Source organism: Phaethon aethereus (assembly GCF_964289735.1).
Source record: "Phaethon aethereus genome assembly, chromosome: 7".
In the NCBI taxonomy this organism is placed as follows: Eukaryota; Metazoa; Chordata; class Aves; order Phaethontiformes; family Phaethontidae; genus Phaethon; species Phaethon aethereus.
Window position 1 is genome coordinate 36717700 of NC_138583.1, and position 14497 is coordinate 36732196.

Sequence of the window (14497 nt, forward strand, 5' to 3'; positions counted from 1 at the left end):
GCTTCTGCCCCGAGGCGCACGGCCCCGCCGAGGCGTGCCACAAGCACCAGCCCCTCAGCTTCACCTGTCTCGGTGAGTACCGGGATGAGACGGGGCGGACGGGGCCCGCCGGCCGCCGGAGGGCTCGGCCCCGGGGAGAGGGCATGTCCCCCCTCCCGGCTTTCGGAGCAGAGCCGATTTGACCCGTGAGGGGGGAGGAAGGAGCTCCGTCAAAAATAGGGTGGCTTTTTTTTTTTTTTTTATTTCCCACTCCACCCGGGGCTGAATGCCCCGAAAAGGCGCGATGCGATGAATAACGCTCGTTGTCTTAGATTCTGCTTCTTTATAGCGCTCGGGCGAGGGGAAGAAAGACGTTTATTTATTTATTATTTTATTTTAGCATTAATTCTGACTAAACGGTCTGTGAAATGCAACGCTATAAAGTAAAACCTGCCGGCTCGTGTCGGATAGGGAAGCAGTCCCAGCCTGGGACCCAGGCTCGCCTCGGTGCTTCCCCCAGCCGGGGCGGCGGGCGGGCGGGCGCGGGGTTCGGCCGTCGGGGGTGCCGGTGCCGGCCGCCGTGCGACCCCCGCGCTGTGGCTCTGTTGCAGGCAGCGCCAAGGGCAGCGGAGCGGCGGCGGGCGGCGGGGAGCGGGGGCCCTTCCTCTCGCCCCCCCAGCAGGACTGTAAGGACGAGAAGGAGAAGCCGCTGGGACCCACCTCGCCCTCCTGCGGTGACAGGCAGCGCGACGGGGGGGACCGGCAGGCCGGCGCCGCCAAGAAGAAGACGCGCACGGTGTTCAGCCGCAGCCAGGTCTATCAGCTGGAGTCCACCTTCGACATGAAGCGCTACCTGAGCAGCTCGGAGCGGGCCTGCCTGGCCTCCAGCCTGCAGCTCACCGAGACCCAGGTGAAGACCTGGTTCCAGAATCGCAGGAACAAGTGGAAACGGCAGCTCTCGGCCGAGTTGGAGGCGGCCAACATGGCCCACGCCTCGGCGCAGACTCTGGTGGGGATGCCGCTGGTGTTCAGAGACAATTCCCTCCTCCGAGTGCCGGTGCCCCGGTCCATCGCCTTCCCCGCCCCTCTCTACTACCCCGGCAGCAACCTCTCGGCCTTACCGCTCTACAACCTCTACAACAAGATCGACTACTGATCGCCGCACAACCCTCCCCGCGGCCGCCCCGTCGGGCCCGGCATCGGCGCCGGGGCTCCGTGCGGGGTCTCGGCCCGCCTCTGCGGCAGGGACAGAGGAACGAAACTGATGGGAGGGACGGGCCAAGGGAGAGCCCGGGGCAACCCCCCCCGCTATCCTGCCACTTGAAAAAAAAAGAAAAGAAAAATTAATTACAAAAGCGTTATTTCAGATCTGTAAATATTTTTAAAGAAAGGGAAAAAAAATAAAACGTTTTAAGCCTCGTTTGTAAATTTGCCAGCTCGATCGCGTGCTGCCGGCGGGCGGCCCTGCCCGGAGGGGTACCCCGGGGCCGGGGGGGGGCCGACGGCGGCTGGGACCGATGTACGGGAGAGCGAAAACGACGTGTCACGCCGAGGGTTCATTTTATTTAATCTTATTATTTTATTTTCTGCCTCCTGCTCGTTTTCTCGTTTCCTGCAGGGAATCCCAGGCGGGCCTGCCCATACCCGCGCCCGTGGGGACTGGCGGGGGCTCGGTCCCCTGTGCTTGGAAGATGGAGGGCCTTTCTCAAACGCTCAGAAGCGGTTTCGGAAACGGGGCCCGTTTTTTTCTGGTTTGCGGAGGATTTTGGTAAAAGCCGCGGTGACAGGCAGCGGGCTCGCAGCTCCCAGTGAGTGACCCCGGCGCTCCCGGCTCCTCTCCCCGCCCCGGGGCACCCACGGCTGCCTCCCCACGGAGGACGGAATCACACACACACACAAAGTAAATCCCGCAGCAAGTGGTATTTAAACCGCGGCCACCGGCCCCGCGGATACCGCCGGTACCGACCGCCGGGGATATTTACAGCAGCGATAACAAGGGTGCCTTCCCGGGGTAACGAAAAAAAAAAAAAGAGAAACAAAAGACCCGAAGGGATAAATATTGTGATGTTCAACGCGTGGGAAGGAGTCAGTCCTCCCAGCGCTGCACAGCCGGCACCTGAAGGCGCACGGCCCGCTTTGCAGCCCCGTGCTGCCCTTGCCCGGCGGCGAGCTCCCCCCCGCTGCCGGCGAGGACGCTCAGGCAAACGTCGGCACCCGGCTGCCCGTGCCCCTCCTCCGCGTTTCGGACTCTTTTTTTTTTTTTTAGGGGCAATAATGCGTATTTCGTGTTTGGCCGTTAACGTCATGACAGCCCAGCAGTAGCCGTTTCAACCCCCGCGACATGGGCCGGGCGCTGCGGCCTGGCTGGGACCCCCCTGGGCCCGGGCCAGCCACCGCCCCCCACTGGGGCACCTCACCCGACTCCTCACCACCTCACCGGGCGGCGCTCACACCGACTGCGGCCCCGGGCACTCCTGGGCGGGGGCGAGGCCGCCGCAGCCCCAGCGGGGGCCGCAACGCCACCGCCCAGGCACCCCCGTGAGCAGTCGCTGATGACAACGGGAGCGACAGGGAGCGGCGGCCGCCCTGTCCCCGCCTCGGGCCTCGCCGGGCCAGGCAGACTACACGCCCCGGCATGCCCCGCGGCGGCACGCCGGGAGCTGCGACTCGCGGGGCACGCCGGGACGTATGGTTCCGCCCTTTCGAACCGGCCAATAGCGGGGCAGCGCGGGGTGGCTGGGCGTGCGCGTGCGCGCGGGCGGCGGTGGCAGTTGTCGGCAGGCCGGAGGCGCGGGCCCGGGCGGAGCGCTGAGGTGAGGTCGGGTTCCCTGCCGGGCCGGGCCGGGCCGGGCTGGGCCCGGGGCCTGCGTCGTGGGGTAGCGTTGAGGCGGAGCAGGCGCCTCGGCCTGGGGATGGCCTTTCCCCGCCCGGGCTGGCGGCTGCCTCCCCTCAGCCACGCCGGGCGTTGCGGCCTCTCCTGACGTCCGTTCCCCCCCCGCCCCGGGGCGCCCTGGCTCCGCGTCCGTTCGCCGGCGGGGCTGCGAGTGCCGGAGCCTCTCCGCCGCTCGCCTCGGCTTTCCCTCGGTTTTTGGGCCCTTCTCTGACTCTCTTCCCTTCCCGCCGCAGCCAGCAGCATCCATCTGCCGCATCCCGACGTGCTTCTCCGGGAGCGGACTGCGAGAGCGACCGTTCCTCGGACGCCTCAGTGCTTCCGTAACCCGCTGCTGCTGCAGGAAGAAAGCTTTTCCGTGGCGCTGCGTGGAGCAGCGAGAGGAACTCGTTCAATATGAAAACGGTATTTCTAATGTCTTCTTTACGAAAGGACAAGCTGGTCGTCCTAACGCTTTTAACAAAGCGTCCCGCTTTGTTCGAGAAACGCTTACTGGCTAGCTAAATGTGATGGAGCGTGCTATTTTAAGAGGAGCTATAAAAGCGATTTCTTATCTGTTCAGTAAAAATGAGCTTTCGGGCATGATGGGATTGCAAAGGTGCACCCTGTAGTTAAATCAGCATCGCATTTTCAGCAGCATGCATCTTCCCTATAAAGTCTCCTTTATAAATTTTAGGAGGACTTTGTTGTTTGCGGTGGGCATGACAATTACTATTGTTTGGCAGTCCCGGTTGTGAAGCAGTTGCATTTGTGAAAATGTGCAGAGCTCTTTGTGCGCATTTCTTGTGGGGTTTCTTTTTTTTTTTTTTTTGGTAATGTGTCAAAGGTAGGATATATTTAAATTCTGATATTTTATAGATTTTTCTGGATTAAAAATACCTTTGGGAGGCCTTTCCAGGTTTCTGATGTAAGTAAGTTTGCTTCCTGGAGTGCTGCTTCTTGATTGCTTTTGGGCTGGTTAGTAACTGTTGTACCAGGCACCTCAAATCCTCATGTTTGTTGTTTTCTGCCACAAGTAGACGAGGCAATTGGCCTGTCCAGACCAATTCTTGTAGTTGTTCTGAATTCCTTTAGACTTTGTGTCTTTGTACATCCATCTCAAATACTCACTGAGGTACATTTCACCGTTTAAAGTGTTGTGAAAGTGCTGCTGAATTCTCTATAGTATTCATGTAGAAATACATGTGGCAAATTCTCAAGCATGTCTGTCTCTTGCCCAGGTATTCCCAAAGCAGAGATGAAGAAACGGGGTTAAGAAAGATGTTTTTATTTCTTATTCTTAAAAGTTTTTTTTTTCCCCTCACTTCATGTTTAAATAGCAGAAATAGCATTTTGTGTTTATATAGTGGGGTTTTTTTTTTTTGAAGGATGTCTTACAGAATACTTACCAAAGCTCCCACTTAGGAAATTTTTCCAGTGTAAGAATGTGTAGTGCTTACATTATTACACAACTTGATGATTGTTCAGTTACTGACAAATGCTGAATTAGAACAATTGTGCACTAAATTTGAACCATGTCCTAGTTCATCTGCTCATTCTCTCTTGATTTATTCTCAGAGGTCTACTCTTACCTCTGCAGTTGTACATGCAAATTCAGGAGTGATAGTGTTATAGAAAATCTGAGCTAGTTCACTTCTCTGTCCTTGTAGCATAAAGGAAGTGTGCTGTTAAGGCTTTCTGAAGCCTTCTATAATAAATTCTGATGGTTTTGTTGGTATACGTGTAATGAACAGTTTCTTCTTTCAGAGTGTTTGTAAGGTTTGTGCTGTCTTCCCAGCTAAAATTTGCTGCTTAAAGCCTCTGCTCTCCTCCTTTGAATTGTTGTGTGTACAACTAAGTAGTCCTATGAAGTGAGTGCTGCGGTTACCTTCAGAGTCATTGATCTGTCATTGAATTGTTGATATTTTTTTCCTGTCACATCACACTTGTATGTTTGCTCTACATTTCAGTATCCCACAAAGCATAACTTTCTTATCAGACCTTTAGACTCAAAGAGGAAAAAAAAAATATCTCTAAGCTGTTTCATTGGAAGCATTTTATAGCACTTACGGAAGCTTAAGGATTGGAAAGTTGCAGAGAGCCTGAAACTGTTTAAAAGATGATCCAGTTGCAATTCTTGGGAGCGTATGACAGTCATACCAAATGAGGAACAAATCAATGCTTTTTGCTGGAGCTTTCAAATCAGATTGTTTTCTGCCTGCATGTGTTTTTTAAAGTAATTTCTTGATGCTCACAGTAATTTATAAATATTTACTTTTAAAAATACAGACAGATACATAGTAGCATAGGGGGAAAAATATGTTTGTGAATAACAGTATCAGTGCTTATAGATAATAATAAAAAACTTCTTGTACTGTTCATTCCATGTTATACTTTATATATCAAGTTAAAAGCTCCCTATAGGGGGAGGAATTTACTGAGGTTTGGACAGGGATTAGCATCTTGAATTTTCGAGAGTTTGTCAGAAATCTGGGTGTTCTGAACTCTTTCTGTGTAAAAGCAGGTAAACTTTTCAGGCCTACTTTAAGTTACCTTTAAGGTGGAGCAGTTAGTTAACTAACTTGCTAGGCTTATGTTCTTGTTATTACTAAAATTGTATCTGTGCATTACTGTCTTTTCTTCAGATGACAGGATCAAACGAATTCAAACTAAATCAAACTCCAGATGATGGTATTTCATCAGTAAAGTTTAGTCCAAATACATCTCAGTTTCTGCTTGTTTCATCCTGGGACACAACTGTCCGACTTTATGATGTTCCTGCCAACACCATGAGACTCAAATATCAACATTCAGGAGCTGTCCTTGACTGTGCTTTTTATGTAAGTGTGTAAGGTGTATTTTTTAAATTATTATTTGATAGACATAGAGTGCCCGAGGTATATGAGAAATTGTCAATCCCTGAAATTTAAGGGATAATGAAATCCTACCTGAAATCTAGGTTAAAAAAAATAGCTTACTTTTGCCAATTATTCTTCTTTTGATGAATGTCATTATGGTCCTAAATATAGATATTTCCTGTGAAGAGTGCAGGCACACAAGTAATTTACTTCTGGTAGATGCGATAGGCAAAAGTAATTTGAGCTGTTTTGTGCTGCTTCTGCAGTGGTATGGTAAATTGTGTGTGTCTTTGTAAGAAAGAGTCGTACTGGAAGTGTATGGTCAGGAATCATTATTCACAATAAATGCCCATAACCAATTATTCTTCTCTTTTTAACCTTCTCATACGGGGTTGTTTTGGAAACACGGCATTGTTCCAAGTGAGCGATTTACCAGATATTTGATTTCTGTATTTTTAATGCACTGGGAACGGACTAAATTTATTGGTGCCACTTTTTTATTTTGCCTTTTTTTTTTTTTAATGGAAGGTTTCAGTTAGTATAAATTTTTTTTTTTTTGCATTGTATTCTGGCGTGTCCTCCAGTGACTTGATCTTGATGTGTTACTGAATGTTTTAAGTATCAGTTTAAATTTTTAATTCTACATGTGCTTTTTTCACTGAACATTCTGTCACATAGCTCATATTGTACTGTGGATCAACACATAAGTTTTCAAATGGTTTCCAGTTTCCAAATCAGTTTTAGAAGGAACACACTTCAGTTAGGTGGAACTGGCACAGGTTGGCAATCATTTAAAAATAAGCGTTATGTGTTTTGCTGCTACAGAAATAAAAATAATTTGCTATAGCCTCTAACTGTGTTTGTTTCTTTTTAGTTTTAAATTAGAAAAAAAAAGTATAGCTGAAAAGTGCTTCACTTAAACATTTTGCAAAGCTTCTGATATCTGCCTGTTTAGATCTGGTCCGGATCTTCACCCTTGTGTCTTAATTCCCATCTTCCAAAAACTCTTGAAAGCAAGTCCTGTGTTATGAGCCTAGGGCATTGTGTGTATAGCAGCCAGGGAAACATCATGCATGCCATAAGATTAAATTTTTTGCTTTATAGGATCCTACCCATGCCTGGAGTGGAGGATTAGACCAGCAATTGAAAATGCACGATCTAAACACGGACCAAGGTAAGCAGATTGAATTCTGTAACTGGTCTCAACAATTGGTCTAAGCTTCAGATTTGTGTACTTACAGGAGTGGAATATGTTCCAAGTTTTTTAGATGGGGTATATTTGCTTTAAATAGTAGCTTCTATTGATTTAAGTTGTCAGTACTCAGCAGCAGCTCCTTTGCTATGCAGCCCTTTCTCATTACCGAGGCACTGAACAAGGCAGTATTCCTTACTGCGTAATTGAAGATTGTGTTATAACACCTTTAACAGAAGGTTAACATTGCTGCCAAACTGAGAGTTTAAACTTCTCCCGTGATGAATATTCATTGATGTATTTTACATGTGTATTTCTTTTTCATTTACTTATTTTATAAGGTGAAAGTGGAAGGAAAAGAAGTAGCTATATACTTGTCACACTGATGATTTAAGGTTCGCATCATATGTACCTTTATCTAGCAGAATAACTAGTGTCCCTCAGAAGTAGCACCTAAAAACATTTGGTAGTTTGCCAGAAAGTTTGGTAGACACTTGTAGGACTCCATCAGTTGGATTTCTGATGATAATCCTGCTTTGCCATAGGCTACTGTGTCTCAATTAGAGGGAATTAGCTAAGCTGAACTAAAACTGAGCATGTTATTTTTCAAAGGTTTGTGGTTTAGACATATTTAGAGTGGTCTTTCACATGTATGGCAGAATGTGTATAAAGCTTTTGCTTTGTCAAACATGGCCTTATACTGTTTTTTTTTTTTTGCTGAACAACATTGAGGCACTGGAACTATGTTCCTTTTGAGCATTGGTGCAAAACATGGAGCTAGTTTGTGTAACTTTTGTGTGTGTGTTTGTGTGTTAAAGAGAAAAGTGAATCTTGTGCCGAGACAAATGTGGTCAACCAGAACCCACCAACAGCCAGGGCTCAATGATTTGTATGTGCAGTAATGTTATGAAAAAGGCCAAATAATTCTGTTACAGATTACTTTCTATAAGTGTTTATATTTTTATTAATATGTAATATTAATTCCTTTCTTTTGTCATCATGTTAATATATACAAGCTAAAGTTGCTTTCTGTCATAGTGTCTGCATCACAGGTGGTGATAACATTTGATACTGAACATTTCTTTATATCTCAGAAGATCTCTCTATGACTGCTTAAAATTCTTAACTTCCTTTCATAATCTCAAGGGACATAAGTTTGAATTTAACATTCATGCTTTTTGCAGAAGTTATACTTCTGAAGATGGTACTATCCTTAAAGGGACTCCTAGCATATCAATACACCCTTGGGAACATCAGGAAATAGTGTGCTTGTACCAAAGTAGTGTGTCCTTTTATTCTTTATTCGACAGATTCTGCCTGTTAGTAAAGCCAGTAAAGTTACAATATGTTGTATTTTCTTACAGAAAACCTTGTTGGCGCCCATGATGCTCCTATCAGATGTGTTGAGTATTGTCCAGAAGTGAATGTCATGGTTACTGGAAGCTGGGATCAAACAGTTAAACTGTGGGATCCCAGAACTCCTTGTAATGCAGGAACCTTCTCTCAACCTGAAAAGGTATGTACTGGATGCTGTATTCTGGGTGAGATGTTAAATAATGCATCCAGTGACTGGTAAACATCACCACACAGGATGCTGTCTTAAGCTGAACTGACTTCGAAAAGTTACGTTTATGTTTCATCAATAGGAAAGCATAACTTAATTCTTAGCGCTCGTGATGGACCGAATTCTTATACTAAAACAAACTTGAGGAAGGAAACCTAACAAAAACAGCATGTGAAATCAAAGCGATCATTAATAATCCTTGGCTTAGTTGTAATACGCATTATTGATTTCTGTAAGCATTAAGACTTCCAGATATATCAGATCCTGACAGTCATAAGATCTGATTGTTTTGAAATGTGCATAGAGGTATAGTAGGAGGCCAGTTATGTTGCCTGAGGTAATATTTTGGTTTTTTTTTCACTTGTATTAAGGTTGAACAGAGTTGCTTGCTTTGTAATCTATGTGTCATTGTACTAATGCCTAGCAAATTCAGATACTTTCCTAATACTAAAATCCTCTGTGCTAATGATGAACCAAGAGAAATAAGATAAAAAGGAGTGTCTTAAGCTTTTTCTAGTGGTGTTAATCTTTATATTGCTTACAGTGGTGTAATTGAAAGAATTATAGAACAATAATTTCCTGTTTTTTTCATAGACTCCTAAACACAGGCTGGGTTGCTGGGTAGTTCTGCATGCAAATATTTCTTTTTTTTGCCTTTTTACCTTTTTAAAACTTCGTTTAGCTCTGTCGCATCATATTGTCAAGTCATAATTATGAGCCATCATTATGTCCCTATTGCATCTAAATAGCTATTACTTTTGTTACAACGTAGCTGAATCTACTTCTGGCAAGACCTTTGTACAGAACAAAGTAATTGCATTATTTCTAGTTCTGATTTATAGTTGTATATAGCATGTAAAGAACTGTGATAAATTGTTGACAGAATATCATATAATGGACAGCCACAGTGAATCAAGCTGCTTATTGGTTCAGCAAGGTTCATTATGTCATTTTTTTAGTGCTGCCTTTGATAAATGTGTACACCTACTCAACTGCATGACAATAGTTTCATTTGATTTATGATTGTGCGGTGTAGAAAGAATACTTGCTATACAGGTGTGACATCAGTTTGTAAAGAAGATTTAAGATATTTAATGTTCTTTACGCCTTTGTTTCCATACATGTATACAAACATTTTATATAACGTTTATTAATATTTTTTGATCTATTTTTGCATCAATAATGAAAGGAGATTTGAAAAACTGTCTTGTTAAAGTGTGTAATAACTACTGTTGGTTCAAAGTTTTCTTGCCCTTTATATGTAAGTGGTATTTGGCAATTGGGATTGTCGGAAAATTTTAGGCGACTCCTATGTGACCATTTAAGACATTACCCATCTTAAGACCTCAGTCTTAAAAGGGAAGTCCAATAATCACATTTTAGAGAAATAATGCATGCTGAATGAATGTGGATTGGTTAAAGGAAGCTTTTTCTGGGGTGTGTGTGTATATATACACACATGTATATATACATACCATATATATACACCCATACACACCTGTTGGCTTAGGGTTTTTTAATTTGAAGTTAACTTGAAAACACAATTTCTCCAGAAATGGTTATAGCAAATGAAGAGAAAAGTTGTTTCATCTGATATTTCAGTGCAGTTTTACCAGAACTGAATAGTTTTATTGGGCTTTATCTGAGAACCAGAAAGTAAAACTAGGTGCTTCAGTGAAATTGTACAAGCACGTGCCAAAAGTAAATTGAATCCTTCTGGCAGGATACCAGATCTCTTACACTTCTGATTCTAGATCTAAGGTATATACAGTGCCTGTTTCCTATGTATTTAGTTGCATTTAGATCACTTTTGAAAAAGCTCATTCTCACAGTTCGCTCTTGTTAGTAGCTCAGTGACAGGGCAGTTACAGGTAGCTGGATTCCATCTTGCTTGTGTCTCAACAACTTGCAATTCATTTGATAGCACAGAGTTTTTGACTGAATCTTTTTTCTTTTTCTTTTTTAAACATGCTTCCAGATTAACTGCATCCCAAGTTATAGTTGGAAACAAAACAATTTATATGAAGCTGAATATTTTCATGAGCCAATTTTTTGAGTACAGTTGAAATTCCAAGCCATAGTCTTTTTTTAATGATGTCGAGCATATTGCTTCCTTCAGTTTCACTTAGTTTTATTAAAGTGTATGAAGTACTGTTTTTTAATGGTTTCTTGGCAATTTATTTCCCTTTATTAAAATGAAGCTCAACTTGAAGTATTCTGTTTAAAAAGAAAAACACAGTATTACCAGATGGAGGAAAACAGAGAAGAAAATACGTGATGTGGTATTGTAGGACTAAGCTGCAGGATCATGAATTGATAGTTGGGAATGCAAGCTGTGCATACCAAGCAGATGAATCCCAATGTCCATGGCCTTTTCCCCCGTTCCTTTTTTCCTCTTGCCTTTAAATAACCAATAAATGTAATGCTTGAAATAATTTTTGAGGAAAACTTTTCTAATACTCATTTCCCTTTTAAATTATACATAAATACTTTTGTCCACGTGTAGCATTTAGAACATGAGTAATACCAGCAAACATAAGAAGTCTCATGTGTGGAAGATTTAGATATCACTGAGGTCTGGAGACTGGTAATTGAACAAAAGTGCTTGAAACTTAGAATTGCACAAGTGCATATGCATGGGTTTTTTTACTATATTAGTTATATGTAGTATGGGGCTGCCTTGCGCTTTATTTTTTTTTGAGATATGTGCTAAGGTAGAATTAAGGGTGAACTTTTGAAATGCTACATCAGTGTCTTATCACTAACCAGCTGCATGTTACTGCTGTTTATCCCAAATTTGAGTTATAAATTGAAGATAGGGGAATTCTATAGCTATAGACTTTATTGTAGCTGTTACCTGTTCTGTTATTGCATATTGCTGACATTTTATTTTGTATACCGGCTCCTAAGTGTTAAATATTGTAATTTTTTTGTAAAGGTCTACACGCTTTCTGTGTCCGGAGATAGACTAATTGTGGGGACAGCAGGTCGGAGAGTGCTGGTGTGGGATTTACGGAACATGGGTTATGTTCAGCAGCGAAGAGAATCAAGTCTGAAATACCAGACCCGCTGTATCAGAGCGTTTCCGAATAAACAGGTATAACAACCATGTCAATAATTATGTTTCTGCTTGAGTATTCTTTAGGGAAAATTTTGGTTTATTTTTCAAGTTTTCTGCATCTTTCATTTAAAAAAAAAAAATTCTCGTCTTCAAAGTTTCATAATCAAGTTCTGGGAGGGGGAAAAGAAGGGGTGTTGAGGCTTCTTGTTCCAGGTTAACTCTTTTTAATAGTGTAGCTTAGGAGTGTTTGCCGCTGACTTACCAGCATATTATGTTTTCATTTTTTCTCAGTTTTGTCTCCTTTTTTTAAAATAACCAATTTAATGGATCACAAATGCTGGCATGTGCTTAAAAAACAAACAAAAAGAAACCCCACAAAGTTGCAATAGAAGAGAGGAAGACAGAATTGGCGGTTGCTCGGCAGCCTTTATGCATGGTAGGCCTAGGTTCTTCAACAGGCTGTGAACAGGGGCAGGATTAAAACTACGTGAATGTCGTTTATATATTTTTCTTTCTTTTTTTTTTAACTCTTGAGTCTGTCTCATGCACTCAAGAACCCATGATCTGTTATCTAGGGGGAATTGTACAATTTAGATGACCGTACAGCTGTTCCATGTAGGTTAACATAGTGTATTTGCGGTATTTCTCTTTTTGAAGTGAAGCAAAAAGATTAGCTTTTCCTGACAAGCTAATTTGGAAGGGAATTTTCTTGTGTACATAGTGGTAATACAGGGATTGGGAGACAGAGTTACTTGTTCTTCAAATGGCATGAATGCTTTGTCCATTTTTGGTTCTAGCTATAGTAAAACAAGCTGATCTTCCAGATTGTATTGTATTATGAGTTTTAAAAAACTTTGCTATAGCTAGATATCATTACAGTTATTTCTGAAAAGATGAATTATAGGCTTAACTCAGAAGTTATAATAAAAGCATCTCAGGTTGCTCTAAGTCAGAACTATAATTAACTGAGTAAGTGGTCACCACTTATAATCAAGTTTCACTGAAAACACTATTTCAACTTGAGTATTTAGCTGCTAGTATAAAGCACTGAACTAATTTTAATGTAATGTAATTCTGAAACTAGGTAGTCCTTAGAGTATTTCTAATATTTGAGATATTTAGGCCTGGGGGATAGGTGGGCAAATACAAGGGGTTCTTAAGTCTTAACATTTTTTCCCCCAAATCAACTTGTTTGGACCTGCAGGGGTAATTAAAAGCCTCACTGTCGGCTTCAAACTATGGTGCAATGAGAATCTCTCAGAAAGCTTTTTTTCTGCATTACTTCTTTCATAGAAGCAGATTTTATTAATCATGGCATGGATCTGTGGTAACAAAAAATTTCTGGTTGTACACAATTTAAAACTGTTTACATTTTGTTTATTTGAATTTAGAGGGGTATAAGATGAATTGTATTGTGACCTCTTTTCCAGTTGTAAACTTCGAAAATGCACATCTCAATTTTTTTGGTAGGGTTATGTTTTAAGTTCTATTGAAGGTCGTGTTGCTGTCGAATATTTGGATCCAAGTCCAGAAATCCAGAAGAAGAAATATGCATTCAAATGTCACCGTTTGAAAGAAAATAACATTGAGCAGATTTATCCAGTTAATGCTATTTCTTTCCACAACGTCCACAACACGTTTGCTACAGGTAGAGTAGATACTCAATTTTTTGTAACACTTGCATCAAGCCTTTTCTTCATAATGCCCTAACTTTTTAAGCATTTAAGTCGTATTTCTTGCAGGAGCAGAGTTTTTAAAATCATTTGATGCAGTGAGAGTTAATTGCTTTAACAGGGATTTTGGGAAATATTCATTGTGCTCTTTACTGAATTATGCAACTCTGTATAGCCTTGTTTTTTTACTGACAAAGTAATTCCAGGTAGTTTTTTCTTTTCCTTCTCTTTTTTTTTTATTTTGCTGTATCTTTTCAGTCTTACCATTCTCCCAACTATAATTTAAAAACAGTTTTTAAAAATTAATTTTCAGGAGGTTCCGATGGATTTGTAAACATTTGGGATCCATTTAATAAAAAGCGGCTGTGTCAGTTCCATCGGTATCCCACAAGCATAGCATCACTTGCCTTCAGCAATGATGGAACTACCCTTGCAATAGCTTCTTCATATATGTATGAAATGGATGACATTGAACATCCTGAAGATGGTATCTATATTCGCCAAGTGACAGATGCAGAAACAAAACCTAAGTGAGTATGCTTCACCTATATTTGAGCCTTTCTGAGCATTCATCCCAAGATTTATTAATTTTCCTAAATTCATGAATAGCATTATTGATGCCAATAGATAGTGCAGCTTGACAGTAGGGTTGGTTTTGATTTTTATCTTGTTTGCCCAAGCTTTCAATATCCGTAGGTTGATAGACGTCTGATGGATAAAATTGTGCCCAGTTGTTAGTAGAAGAAGAATGTCAAACTCTTATCCTTTTTGAATAGGTGCTATTATATGAAGCTGTGGACTTATTGCTAGCTCATTGCTTCAAGAATTAAGTGAAGAATTCAAGCATAACTTATTTGACTAAATGTTACTGTGTTTGGATATTTAAGACTTAGGATTAATGAAATCTTTACACACTGAGTATGCACCCAGCCTGTCACAGCCAGAACTGAATCTAGATGCTGTTCTAGGAAGGTTGTGTAAAATCAAGGAAAAGCTTTCTCAGTTCCCGTGTATTGGAGTTTGCTGCAGCCCTCTGATAACACAGTTTTCTATCATTGTTGCTTTCAAAATGGGGCAAACTGATTGATGGAGGTAAAAGATTTCTGTTAAGCTCGCGCTGGCATGAATGTTACATAGAAAAATTGCCGTCATGGTGCAGAATTGCACTACTCTTCATTATGCTAGCACAAGAGCAGTTGTTTTTATTTTCAAATTCCTGTGGTTTGTCATTGCTTTTTTTCTTCTTCTTGTACTCAAACTGTCTTACACTTTATCTGGTTGGCTCCATTGTTTAGTATCTA

The 14497-nt window shown here is 42.3% G+C and overlaps 2 protein-coding genes across 2 annotated transcripts in view; both read left to right on the forward strand.

Annotated features, from left to right (window-relative positions):
• Positions 1–3042, forward strand: part of HMX2 (H6 family homeobox 2) — a 3361-nt gene extending 319 nt beyond the window's left edge. Inside the window, exons 1-2 of the mRNA XM_082002233.1 lie at positions 1–76; positions 595–3042. The exon at positions 1–76 is cut by the window's left edge and continues 319 nt beyond it. Of these exons, the coding sequence (XP_081858359.1) occupies positions 1–76; positions 595–1135 (617 nt within the window). The 3' untranslated portion in view covers positions 1136–3042. The remainder of the gene's footprint in view (positions 77–594) is intronic.
• Positions 3043–5493: 2451 nt separating this feature from the next.
• On the forward strand, positions 5494–13999 carry BUB3 (BUB3 mitotic checkpoint protein; the record flags this gene model as incomplete). The annotated part of the gene is made up of 6 exons (XM_082001900.1): positions 5494–5688; positions 6811–6880; positions 8263–8414; positions 11401–11559; positions 12994–13171; positions 13510–13999. 6 exons carry the CDS (start codon positions 5494–5496, stop codon positions 13728–13730), a joined length of 975 nt encoding a protein of 324 aa, XP_081858026.1. The 3' UTR covers positions 13731–13999.
• Positions 14000–14497: the final 498 nt, after the last annotated feature.